At 35.6% G+C, this 14,268-nt stretch overlaps 1 protein-coding gene across 15 annotated transcripts in view; it reads right to left on the reverse strand.

The window, feature by feature from the left end:
* The window catches only part of FRYL (FRY like transcription coactivator), a 162,814-nt gene that overhangs the window by 83,057 nt on the left and 65,489 nt on the right, over positions 1–14,268 (reverse strand). For all 15 annotated transcript variants that reach the window (XM_038134170.1, XM_038134167.1, XM_038134168.1 and 12 more), the window contains 4 exons: positions 11,235–11,434; positions 4,835–4,888; positions 855–994; positions 288–384 (listed from right to left, as the gene is read on the reverse strand). In XM_038134170.1, the coding sequence (XP_037990098.1) occupies positions 288–384; positions 855–994; positions 4,835–4,888; positions 11,235–11,354 (411 nt within the window). In that variant the 5' untranslated portion in view covers positions 11,355–11,434. The remainder of the gene's footprint in view (positions 1–287; positions 385–854; positions 995–4,834; positions 4,889–11,234; positions 11,435–14,268) is intronic.

Here is a 14,268-nt window from a genome sequence, read left to right on the forward strand (position 1 = left end):
TAAGCTGACAAAGGGTACTGAGCATAAATTAATTTGGGTTTTTTTGCAGTTCTGCTTTTTGTAGTACATCAGCAGCTTTCTAAGACACATGAACTGAGATAATGTAGGCATGTAAAGAAAAGGCAGGAGAGGCCAAAGGCTTTATGTAACTGAGAGTATAATTACAGTCTTGCATATGCTCATCATAGATATGTTCTAGTTTTTAAAATAAAAATTTAAAGGAGATTATCAAAACCAACATTACAAGCAAAATATTAAAATCAGTTTGCCAAAGCCAAAGATCTTACCTGTTTTAGAACCTCTATTAAAACTAAACAAAAAATGAAATCTACAGCTAAGTCCCTCCTTTCAAGTAGATAATCTCTTTCACGTTGTTGGTCATCCCTAAAACAGGAAATCAAGAACACAGCTATCAGACACAAGACTGAACACAAATATTGCAGGGACAATGACTACATTTTCTTTCATGCAATCACTGTTGCAGACGTACATAAAATGGATAGGTGGAAAGACTTGGGGGTTTGGCACAGTACTGACATCTTGCCCTCTTCTCCTGAAAGGACCTGCCAATAACCAAAAAAAAAAAAAAGGGGGGGGGGGGGGGGGGGGGCACAAACTAGCTTAGTATTACCAGTATCCAACTTCCTTCTGTATATCCACACCAAAACCATTAAGTGACTTCATGTATATCATCTACACAAGTTAAACACACTACCTTAAAGAAGTCTGTGTTTTTTCTACACAAATTTAAGTAAGGACAAATCCAAATACAACATACTTGTCAGAGAAGTACAAAGCAGATTTTCTTATGAGAAAGCACATAAAAATCAAAAATCAAAAAGCAAAATTCTTACCCCTTTGATTTTGTGCTTGACCGAGGTCTATACTCATACGATTCATCCTCTGTTCCGTTTTGACGCCTGTACCAGTCAAACAAGGTGCGTAGTAAGGAGGGGAGACAGTGCTCTGCTACTGAGCTCATGGAGCTTATCAACTGAAAGAGTAAGAAAAATACTTTAGCCTGATATAGCAATGAAAATCCTGGAGTTTAATAATGCTTTCAAATTGTTTTTTAATGTTAAAAACCATACATCGCATAACTTCACACAGTGGCAAATTAATATTCATTTTCACCTAGGACAGTAACTGAAAATATAACATACTGAGACCATTATTATAATAAATTTAAGTAAAGTGTTCCAAAGCTCACAGGGATCACAAAATGACAAATTTATAGACATATAATGTGTATAAAATAATTGAGAAAACAGCAGAGGTTTTAGGATGTCCCTGAATGTTGCCTTACATATGTCTGAAGTATACACCTTCACATCACAAATGACTACAGCCAACCCTCCTAAACTGAAGAAGTTTATAACTTTAAAAAACCTGATTCTTTGGTTATTATATAAACAAAAATAAGAGCCTTTCAGATATTCTACATTGCCTTTAATACATTGGAGTAGTCTGGGTCTCAAGCTATATTTACTTTAATATAACTCTCCTATCTTCTGCTTTCTTCTTCTTTTTCTTCCAGAAAATCTGTGTAAGTAGTAAACTCATCTGTGCGACAGATGTGGCAATAAAAACCATGATAAAAGGAAGACTTTAAGATGTTATTAAACTTAAATTATCTAGGCTTTCTTTAACTAAAAACTTTTTGGAAAGGAGAAGAATGACTGAAGACAGAGAAATGCCATTATAAACTTGCTTCCAGGAAGCAGCAGAGAGCAAGCCCATTCCCTAAAAACAGGCTGGAATGGGAGAGTTACCATGTTGCTCACTGATGCCATGTATTACTTACCTCTTGAATCTTTCAAATAAGGTTTTAATAGAAGCCATGCTCATGCTGTAACTTATCTATTATTCACTGTTCCAGATACCAATATAATATTATGCCATTACATGTTCTGATATAACATTAATGAAGTTACTTCTTTTTCCTCATTTGAAGCATCTTGGGTTTTTAGGTTGGTCGAAGGGATGGGGACAAGTTAACCATAGAGAAACCTCAGAAGGACCACTTTTAATCTTCTGAATACATTACTCAGATTGTTAATTGGTCAGTTATTCAAGTCACAAGAATTAAATTGTGCTCTGAACTGATGGGTTTATTAGCAGAAGAAAAAGAAGCAAGCTGCATTTTAAGCTTTACTAAACCTTTTCCTTAAGTTTTCCTGCAAGTTAACACAGTTTATCAATACTAATACTATTCATAAATGTTCATAAAAGTAGTTAGGCAACTTACATTGGCTTCTAGAGAAACAAGCATGCATCACACACATTCCAAAATGTCACTGGTAAAATGTTACACCCAGAAACTACTGCCATAATAAAGCATTTTCCTCTTGAAAAATAAAAAGTTTTACATAATAATAATTTATTTCCTGCCAAGTTTTGCATTCTTTGTATTCTAATGAAAAGGCACTGGAATCACCAGGAAGATGACATCTTTGCTAATATTACATAACATATAAGCTGAACATCAGCTATTTTTCATTTAAAATAATTACTATACTGCCTGGATACTAAATTCAAAATCATCCTGTAATTTAAAAAAATCTTATACAGAAGATATATTTCTCATACAAGAAAACTCTTTTTATTTTAGCATTACATTATGCCTAGGTTGAAAGTAGCAATCCAGACAAAGTGCTCCTGTAATACCCAGGAGGAAAGGGCTGCAATAGATGTGACGTGTATTTCAGCTCCTCAGAATGAAACAGCAAATCCTGCTCCAGTCTTAAAGGCTGTAGCATACTGCTAATTGCTTCACATAACATATCCAACAGCACACTGAGAGGTAAAAAGAGAGAAGCAAAATTATAGTAAGATGCTAGAGCACAAATTCCAGCTTTGTCCAAAACCCTGATCCTGAAAACATTGCTCAAGTCCTGCCTAATCATGAACAAGCCTGAACTTCACATACATCTGCTTTCAGTCACTGAGAAGGTCAACACAGGCTTCTGTGTGATCATAAAATTTTAGTGTCTTAGGACAAGAGTAGGAAATTGCCAAGTATGTTTCCTACAACAAACAAAAAAAAAGAAAAACACAAGCTATTTCAGTTTCAAGCTGTACAAGCAAAAATATTTTAAGAAATGCAATATATGCTCTATTAAAAAACTCCTGTCTGGTAGCTTCCTGATGTGCTAGGAATGGTAAAGGGAAAGCTCTGGCACTAAAATGCTAACATTTTTAACAGTTCACGAGTGTATCAACATACACATTTCCTTCTCCTTTTCCAAAATGTCACCTCTGTTAGCTGAATTTATATTATTGTTCCAATTAAGAAATCAAATGAAAAATATATCTGCTGTTTGAAAATTAAAAGCCATTGGTTTTTCAAACTTGTTTTAATAGCAGCCCTCTTGGTCTGGTTATGTTTTTAATAAAAATGACTTATAATCCCATTAAATGCTATTTTACTTTTTGTTTAGAGGAACAGGTACCCTACCTACCTTCCTCCTCCATCCCTCTTCTCATCACTTACTGAGATGAGAGAACAAGTCTTAATTAGATACCACCTTAGTCCCAGGGCCCTCTTGTGTTCCAAGCATGCTCTCTTTATTGACAAAGTACAACACTTACTAGCTCAGACCCCATTATCAGTACAGGTAAAGCCACTTTTTAGTCTCAGATTCCTGGCTCCACAAAGACCTCTGGGTGAACAAGGTTGGTCCAACAACAGCTCTAGCTTCTCTGCTGGATGCTGTGGCTGTGACTTCTGCGTCCACCTCATCCCCACACTTTTCCAATCACTTTTTTAATCTGTAATCTTCTGCACTGCTGGAGAATTGTTCTTAATAAGGGTTTTATACAGTGAGCAATGATCAGAGATGCAACCTTAATTCCTTTTGCCAAACAATGCGCAAAATTCCCTGACAAAGTTCATAATCCCAGCCATTCAGGTCTGTCTAAAGCAGTTATTCAGTTGCATTAAAGTTCAGATCTCAACTTCAAAGTAGATTGCAAATAACAAAAGAAAAAAATAAGAACTCATATATATACACACAATAAAAACTTTTTTTTAAAAAAACTGTATTTTCAGTAGAACTAATTTCTTTATATATTATCACCTTTTAAAAGTTACATGTTTTATTTTTGATTTCTCTTCACTCAGCCTGTTTTTAGAACCTTTCTGTAGACAGAACACTAAGCTCCATATAGTAGACGCTATTCAGGAACAGTCAAAAACAGGAACAGGCAATTAATGGGGCTTCCTCTGAACACTGCCTCTCCACTGCAAGGAAGTGGTTAGGGGACACAAACATGCCTACACTATTGAAGAATTAGAAATACAGACAATAAATATGAATAAATTAAGAAGAGTCTTCCCAGACACAGTTCACTGAGATTAAGTGAAATGGAATTGCCTAGCAGTCTGTCTATATTCTCAGCAAAAGATAAAGTAACACTTTATTAACACTTTGAATCTACCCTATACCTTCTGCCACAGAATCAAAAAGCACTCTGTAAAAGCCATGTTACAGAAATAAAATTAACACTATTTGTTTATAAAAACACTCAAACACTCAAATAATATGTGATGTAGAAATAAACTAAGACTTTTTTTCCTCTAGTGTATTTCAGCATCTTTCTTCCACCAGTTTTCACTGCCACCTTCAAATAATTACCTATTCTAGTAGTTTATTACTATCATATTCTACAATGGAAAATAAAGTCTAACTAACATTCAGAATCTAAATCTTCTGACACAGATTCAGATGCAAATGTTCTAAGTTATTATTATTACAAAAGTGGAACCACTATTCTGCAAAAGTAAAGCCCACCTTAATCCAGTGAAAGTTGCCTACAATTATATGTCTCCTACCTGATCAAACTGAAGATCTTCACCTCTTTGAAGAGATCTGGACAACAGCTTTTCCTGCACAAAAATGAAAAGAAACATAATTTCACAATGTCATTGACTATTATCAAAGATAGATTCCTTCTTTCCAGTTATATCACAGAACAAAGAAATAACTTTTAGTATAAATATTTGCATTGTTTTTTAGACAGAAATATTTCTGGAGATGTGATGTATACTCCCAAAAAATTAATTCAGGAGCTAAACAATAATAACATTAAAGACTGACAAACAGAAGATGTCAGAGGCCAAACAGAGACCAGCTGGTGGTGGGTGTCAAGCATAAGTTGGAGGGAAAGTCATTCCTATCTCAATTAACAAGTGTATTCATGTTCATATATAGCAATTATTCCAAGTTACTATAATGATTTTTAAATGTCTTCAAAAAGGCAGAGACAAGTGTTCAATGCATTTTCAATCTGCTCTTTCCCTGAACTGCAGTGAAACACAGGTAGACCTACTCCAGTAAAAGGAAAACGGGAATAATCACTTGCTTTAACTTGAAGTAACTGTGAGGAACAAAAAAAAGCAATATTACTAGAATTTTATTTGTTACAATATTTATTGCTACCAGTAGCATATGACATACTGCTCTGTTAAAAGCAAAATTAAATTATATTCCTGACAAAATAATTTAGTGAGGATTAAAGCATTATGGAAATAAAACATTGACAAACTCTAATAGTAAACAGTAATTCTTACTAGTCACTGTGTAGAGTATAAAATTATACACTTACAAGAGATACAAGTTTTATAGTTTTATACCTTGCTCAGGTATCCTGGAAAGTTAAAAAAAAAAAAAAAAAGAGGTGGAAAAAAAAGAAATAAAAAGAAGAAGAAAGAGAAGGAAAAAAAGAAGAAAGAGCACTGAGTCCTGTGAACTGGCTCTGAGGGTCACTGATTTACAGCAACAGCTTTAAGAGCACACTGCAAAGCAGTAACATAAAGATCTGCTGAGCATTTCCTCTTATTTAAAAATTTTTAAATTATCCTTCACTTGATAATATAAATGAGTTCAAAATGTTATCTTTCACAAGGAAAGTAAAAATGTACCTAAAGAGTTAATTGTTCACATTAGATTGCAGTAAGCAAACACGGAAGTTTTATGGAGTGAGGTAAGTCAAGTAGTTAACTCGCCTGGTGTGGCATGTAAAAGGAGGTGTGAGCAGCACTGATAGCCAGGTCTGCTCTCAACAGGTTGTAACTCAGCACAAAGTAACTGCTCAGTAGTTCAGCATGAGACAACACCCATGCTGTCAAAAACTGAGAAAGTCAACATCGCTTGGTGATTAACACTTGCAAGGCTGCAAGACACAGCCTATATGTTCAACAGATAAAAATTCATTTTGCATGTCCCAAATCCAAGGCTTGAACTGGCAACTTATTTTTTCTTGTCCTAATTGCAATCTTGAAAATACAAAAGTTTCTGGCATTTTCTCCTGTAAGTGCAGCTGTATTTGGTGTTAAAAAGAATGCAATATCTGGCAACTATTACAGCCTCTGAAAGCTTGGATTCAACACTGCCCAGACAAAAAGCACTTGCCTACTCTGAAAGTATAATTTGAAATAATAAAGATGCCAATGCACAAGTCATTTTCACTTTTCATAATCCAAAGAAATGCACTTAATTATCTAGGAAAATACTACCATTTATGTTCACTTCCAGTATGCCCAAATTAAAAAATATTTTGAGAAGGGAGTTTCTAGGTAAATGCATTGATTATTCTGAAAAATTTCTATTTTTTGATCAACTGATGTAATTGTTAATGTTCTTTCACTGTCTATTTAAAAGCAAAGGGGGAAAGGTTTCACTTTCTTGATTCTTTCCAATTCATGTAATTTTACATGTTAAATCTGTTCAAAACACTGTTATGCGAATTGATATTTTGAAGCATATACAAGAAGCTCCAGAGAGCACTGGCAAAGCCAAATTTTCTTTTAGCTAGCAAGTCTGTTTCCTTTTTTTTTTTTTTTACATAGAAACACCTGCTGTAGATTCTTGTTATCCATATTATGCTTCCAGATAAACTGCACAGTAATTGCTAGCTTATCTATAAAGCAGAAATACAACAAATGTTCCACTCTATACAAACATTCCATCATTGCTAAGTAAGTCAAATGATAAAAACTAGAAAACTATTTCCTTGTAAGATGGAAAAGTGCAAGAAGATGGGAAGAAGTCTTCCTGTAAGAAGATGGGAAAAGTCAGGTTCCTTATGTATCCTTAGGATACAACATCCCAACAAACCATGTTTCCTCCATAATACTACAAAACTATTATACAGGTGAACAAACCCTTGGTTCACTATACCCATTGCATGTGTCTAAACCCAAAAATTGCTAAAGAAAAGAATGACAAATCAAAGAGAAGTGAAATAATCTGTGAGTCTTTACACAAAAAAAGTTGAAATCCATGTCAATAGAGAGCAAAATAGTTCTGAAAGTTTAGCTTCCCTCCCATAACACATACTCATTCAGATACTTCTGTATATCAAATGTTTAAGATTTTAAGGTCAGAAAGAATGAAGATCTTACAAGTTCATAACCAACTCTATTATGTTTCCTCAGCACTAAGGATCTTAACTGTTAAAAGGCAAATACACTGTAGAGTTAATGTAACACTGACCAAACAAACCTGACATAACCAAATAATACTCTTGAACCCAACCACAGGTTTATCAAGGCCTCTGAATTATTTGGCTTTAAAATCTAGTTTCTTTTAATGTCTTCTTCTACCTCTGCTTTGTCATGGCTCCAGTCATCTCACATGATTTAAAAAAAATCTATTCTACGGCATAAAGTAAAGGTCTGGAAACTCTAACTGAATAATTTAAGATTTATTTTCCTGGCTTCCTGAAGTTCAGAGAGAGATGAAAATAATAGGTCTCCATTTATCTTTTACAAGTGAAATGAAAAAAAAAAATCAAAACACTATTGCATTAAGCAAAGAGCAGCTTGCATCCATTGTGTAAAGGAGAAATGTCAACATATGGCAGGCAGCAGGGATCAGGATGTGCATGTGCTGTGCAAACAACTGCACCCATGGAAAAAGGTACCACCCGTTGGCCCCCCTCCAGCATTCCCTGGCACCATCCTCTGGTGGCTAGCACACCTCGGCAGGGTGGCTCAGGTGTGCACAGCCAACTAGAGTGCTTCTGGCTGTGCTCCGAGCTGCAGGGAAGGAACCAGACAATGGATGCTGCCTTGCCTCCTGCAGCCCGAGGGCTGGGCAGTGCATCCTTGCCCCAGGGGCAAGCGGAGTATTGTGCTAAATTTTACTTCAGACACACTTTTTCAAGCACCTGTGCTAGTCTGTGCCCTGTGTAGTACTTCCACAACAGAATAAAATCACTTGTGTTGGTAACAGTTTTAAATACTCTTGCTAGTTGTGACTTCAACATGAGATAACTACAATTTAGTAGGTTAGCAGCTTATCAACTTGGTGGCACCATGTTAAACTCTCTGCTTAAATTCTAACCATCCATATTTACATGCAGCTTGACAAAATGCAGAATAATTGAGTTTATCACTACTCTTTTTAACTGGTATGGTTTATGTCACATTTGGGGAAGGCTGGTGTCATTCATCAGTGTCATCCTTCTCAGCTGAGAAACAGTATTTTATGCTACAAGACTACTCTTGAGCTCTTTTTTCCTTTAAAACTATATACTGCACCAAAAGATTTAGCACAGCTGGTTAAAAAAAAAAAAAAAAAAAAAAAAAAAAAGTGGTTTCATTTTATTTATTCACTAAAAGGATGATCTTCCTTCCTGTCATTACACTTGCTGCTTTCCTTTCATCATTTATTTTAAGCATTTGCTGATAAGCTCTGTCTGTAACTTTGAAAATGCTGAGGTATTACAATTTTGAAAGCAGAGAACTCTTAATTAAATTAGTAAGAAGAAATAAGGTAAAAATCACAGCCAGAGAAACCATTCAGTTAATTTTTGAAATCACAAGTCAGTTACCTTTAAATGTAATCCATACATTTAGCAAAAAGGATACTACCCCTCACTCACAAATGCTGTCTTGATCTGCAATGACTTTTTTTAAATTTATAGTTTAATTAATTTTTGCTCCCCTACTGTCATGTTCAAGTTCTAAAAACTGTCTTGCTCCTAATTTTTATTGGTCTGGCTTTAAATTCTCTCAAACAGCTTCACCCAACAGCCTAGCTTCATTAATTATTTATGTAACTCTGTATATATTCTTCATACTTTTGTTTGCAGCCAAGTCATTCCACAAAATCAAATCACACCAAAATACTAAAGGACTTTTCACTCTTCCATTAAAGCCTTTTATCCAATCACTGTCAGTGCTTTTCTGGTGCTCTTCCAGCCTTTGTATCTTTCTTTTTAAATTTCATACACTAGAACTGAATGTTCAGTACTTAAATTCGACATACAGAAATAAAGCTGCTTCAATACTTCAGTATTTCCTTTCAGAGGGACGCTTAAGGATTCTCTTCTACCTCTTTATGTTATACAGGCTCAGGTCAGGTTCTGTCACTTTTCCACAGCTTTTGGCACCTCTCTTAATTTGCTTGTTTTCTACACAGTCCTTCTCACCCACCAATATAAAATAAGGAAAGCTGTCTATACACGTAAATTACATTTGTTTCCATTAAAATACATTTTGTTTAAAGGAATTCAGCTTAGCAAATGAAGCCAGACAAAACTGTTTAAAACCTTTACAGATGACTACTTAAGTAATATTTATAATTTCTTACTTTATCCTAAAGAATTTTATGCACACTGTGTATACACAAAATACTGACTTCAGATTCTTATCAGTAAAAAATCTTGACTAAGGTAGACTTCATGCAATCACCATAAAACCTCACCAGGCAACAGAGCTGGGAATCACTCTTCTGTGAAAAGCGAATTATTTAATTAGTTTCATGGGGTTTCTAATTTTTAGTGTGGTGAGATGTTTCAATGTTGTATGATTAACAGATTTAAAAACATTTGTTTAATTAACAGTCAACAGCATGGCAAGGAGACACAAACTGGGACTGATGACAGAGGATTTATTTTATCTGCTCTAGGGACAAGTTTTGCAGCACAAGTGAACTCCAGGACTACTATACTTGCCTTGCTCCCATTATTCTGGTTAGACTTGACTCCAAAGTAGCTGTGTCTGCAAGAAAAGCCCTCTTCAGCTCATCTCAGTTCCAGGCAGTCTGTCCCTCTGGCCAAGCACTACCCTCCCTGTGTGTTCAGCCAATGGATGGGGCTGGAGGAGCAGCACTTGGCCCATCGATGGATGGTGGAGCCACCCACAGCCTTTCCTCCCACAGCACAATGCCACTACAGCTTTTCCCTCGTTTTCAGCCAGGCACCCTTCATCGCTTGTATGCCCCTTTAACTATGAAGTTTTTGTGCTTTCTTATAAAACCCTCCTGAATACATTACTTTTCTGGATGTCAAAAAAAATAGACAAATTATATTTAAGTTGTAAACTTGCTTGGTGCACACAGATATATATATATATATATATATAGTATAAAGAAAAGTTCCATTTTTCTCAGCCTTTTATCTACTAATGGTTGTAGCTAAAGATGATTCCATAATCCACAAAACAGTTTCAGCCCTGTTTTTGTGTTCTTTTGGACTGCTTCCTAAGAAAACTTTTTCCTGGAGTTTCAAAACTGGGGGTCATAAATGCTCACATATGCACTTTCTGCACATGAGCACTTTGGCAAGCAGCAGCTGCCAACAGAAGCTTTCTGTGAGCTGGTCTTCTGCTAGCCACAGCATCTCACCTGCCCAGCGAATTTCCAGGTTTAAAGGAAAAAAAAGTTGGTTTTGTTTGTTGTGGTTTTGGGTTTTTTTGGGTTTTTTCCAGAAATTTCCAAATTAAAAGAAAACCATTTATTTCAAGACCACGAAGTCTGGATCGCCAATGGAATTTTGCCTTTTTGCTTATTCTGCAATATATGTGGACTACTATATTATTTCAGGTGTTAGTATCATTTCTTCAGAAAACAAACCAAATGCATCTTTTCTTGAAAGTATACTGCCCAAGTATTACTTGAAAGAAACACTGACAGAAAACACACTTCACAGTATTAATGAAGGAACATTTTTTGTTGTTCCTATTTCCTTCTGTAACTTCACAGACCTTAGGGATACACTAAGAGGTCTTGTTTCTAGTAACTACTAGGTAACAGTTTTGACACGAGTCAATAAAACAAATCAGGTAGCAACCCTGTTTGCAGAAGCTTATTTATTCCTGAAGTTATCTCTTTGAAAAGTCAACAATATCTGGGAGTGCTTTTTTCAGTACCATTCATATGGTAAATCAGCCAATTTCAGAAAAAAACAAGACCGTTTTGAGAGATACTATGAAAAAAAGGACTCACCAAAGGTTCAGCCATTACAAGTTCAATTTTCTTTTCAGCTTGAACAGCAAATTCAGCAAAGAGGCTTTTGATGACATACTCGCCCGGTTTCACATCTGGGTCAATAGTAATGTTAGACATGATGATGCCTCTCTTTTCCCAGGTGGAAACAACACTTGGAGAAACTCTTCGTTTATTTACTCTGCTGGGTGGTGCGGAGGCTGAAGGTAAAAAACAAGAAAAACACAGAGCTATAAAGCAGAGCTTCTAAACATGGCGCCAGTCATTTTATATTTTCCCATTCATCACACACATATTTTCACACAGTAAATTCTCTAAAACAGAAGGAAACAACTAACTATGACATACAACAAGTTATTTTAGTTAGGTCAGAATTTCTACTTTCAAGTTGCGCAAGGGTTTACAATGTAGGTCACTTCTGTTATCAATAAAATGCTCTACAGTGACCATGATTAGCATACAGTAGCTTCAGTTCAAGTATGACTAAAAATCAGAAGGTTGAATGGAAAGGGTTATCCCCTATACTATTGCTTGATTCCATTTTATGGATCATCCATTAAGTTCATGTTTCTAACTGGTGTCCAAATACCTTCAAGAGGAATTCTTCTTTGGTACTTTTTGTCAATAAGTTGATTTTCCTAACAAGAATGCAAACCATTTTTAGACATGATCTTCTAGTCCCATGTTTAAAACCTGCTTCTTGTTAGAAAAATGTATTAATCAATAAAAATAACACTGTATATATCAGTCTCATTTTCTAAAAATTAACTATTTTTCTTTTATACAGAAATTGTCATATACAAACTTTATTTATAAAGTTATCCACCTTTAACTTTCTTTTCTCCCCAGGCATTCCAAAACATCTATTTATTGTGAAAGCTGCTAGCAATGTGAACTGCAGTACTGAAAATCATGTTTCAGAACTCACAGACAGAGGTTTAATACACAAAACAATCAGGGTAGATAATTACAATTCTTGTCTTGCACACTATATATCTCGAAATAACTGCTGACACCTCTTAATGATGACCCAGATGTACCAAGGGAGGTCTGATATTTCCCTAGTGTATTCCATGACTGCAGATGTTACTTTTCAATTGCTATTAGGAATTGATATTAACAATTCTTATCTATTTATATTAAGATTTTATTTTCCTAAGACAGTCATGCAGGGAGTCTCGTTCCCATCTGTTTTATTCTGCTACATTTTGTGATGCGTTTAGGTAAGCTTTTTTAAGGCTGTTTGCAGGTAAAATGTGAGAAGACACATTTGGTTTATTCAGCTGAACCTGAAAATTTTTTTACATGATCTCAGTTTTTAGATGTGCAAACCCTATAAGCTAAATATTACTCACAACTTTTTCTCAAATGTTTTTTTCAACTGATTTATGAAAAAACATGAGAGCGAACGTGGAGACCAAATGTTGGTACATCACATCTTCTTACGGTAAGTCTTGGCCATTTATTATATCCTCTATCATTTCAGAAAGTTACATTTTACATAATGTAACAGAGACTCCTGCAACTTCCAGTGAATTTATCATTTATCAAATGCATTAGTGAAGTGAGAAATTCTGCAGGACTGAAAGCTGAATGCCCCCAACCACCTCAGCTTCAAATCCAAAAGAAGGTTACCTTGCATAAGACTGTGAGCACTACACATGACTTGTTTTTAATCTCTATGCTATTGTACAAACTTGTTGTTTAGCTGGAGTAATGCATCTTTTTTCCTGTTGCATAAAACAGGAAATAAACATAAATTGCAGAATCCTTTCTTTGAGGCTGGAAAGATTTGCACAAGGTCACAAAACTGAGTTCCTGGGAACAAGGGGCAACAGCAGAGCAACAGGCACACACTGCATATGTCATAAAAAATTTCTAAACATCCTCTAACACTTCAATCCAGCACTTTGATCTCAGTAACAGAGGCCCTAAAAGACAGAGAAGACCATGTCCTACACAGCCAGAGACAATGGGACATGACAAACACTGCCATGATCTAGATCCCTATGGCAGAAGCTCACTACATATAAGTACATAAAAACATTAAGAAACAGAACAAAGCGCAGGCTGCAAAAGGAAGATTACAATGCAAAACTCTTTCTCATCCCACATCTGATGATTGGCTCGTCCTTCAGTGCAGAAATATAAACATTATAGGGACTTTAAAAAAAAATGTCTTTACAATGCCTATGTTCTCCAGCATCCATACTCCTGCCATCCTGAAGCGTTAATGTTTCCAAAGGCAGCCCAGAAAATGAGATGAAAACGTGTCAAGAACAAGAGCACAGAGGTTTGAGAAGAGGTGAAAAGGAGGAATAAAGACATCCTTCACAGCCATAGCAGGTAACAAACAGAAATACCAGGCATGGGATAGGCAAAACAGAAGAATGCTGCAACATGCAGATTTTGAACAACTTTCCTTTCATCTCAATCAGATAAACAAAAGAGAAATTTGAGTAGATAAGGACCCACAACAGATACCACATATTTCTAATATATGCAGTTGTTTTTATCCTAAATATGAGACTTTCTAAGAAAGCTAAAGCTTTGTTCTAGTTAGAGTCAAGTTGGACTGTCTTATTTTAAAAGACATATTAATGCTAACAGGCTGGAAAGAAATGAGAGTATTTAAATCTCCTTTTGAATATCATTACTTGTGTCTTGTCAGAAGAAATTTAGCAAAGCAGCAGCTTCAGCCCATTCCAGACTTACCTACCGGATGTGCCACAACTGTTGCATGATCTGGAATGAAGTGAACATGCCAGAGCTCTGGTCCAGTTCCTACTACTGAAGAGCAAGGAGCTGGTACTCTACCAGCTCTTTTCACTCCCTGGGGAAACTAAGAAAGACCACTGTGCTCCTTAACCCCAAACTACATTTAGATGTAGACAGTTAGGTAGACAACTCTTAATAGTGTGTTTACCTAATACATTTCTGTCTTCAGATTTTAGAAGATCACATTCAAAATCCCCTGTCATTTAAGAATCAGGAAACATTGAGAGCCGATCATCTTTAAAGTGCTGTCTTTACT

Source organism: Motacilla alba, chromosome 4, assembly GCF_015832195.1.
Source record: "Motacilla alba alba isolate MOTALB_02 chromosome 4, Motacilla_alba_V1.0_pri, whole genome shotgun sequence".
Classification (NCBI taxonomy): Eukaryota; Metazoa; Chordata; class Aves; order Passeriformes; family Motacillidae; genus Motacilla; species Motacilla alba.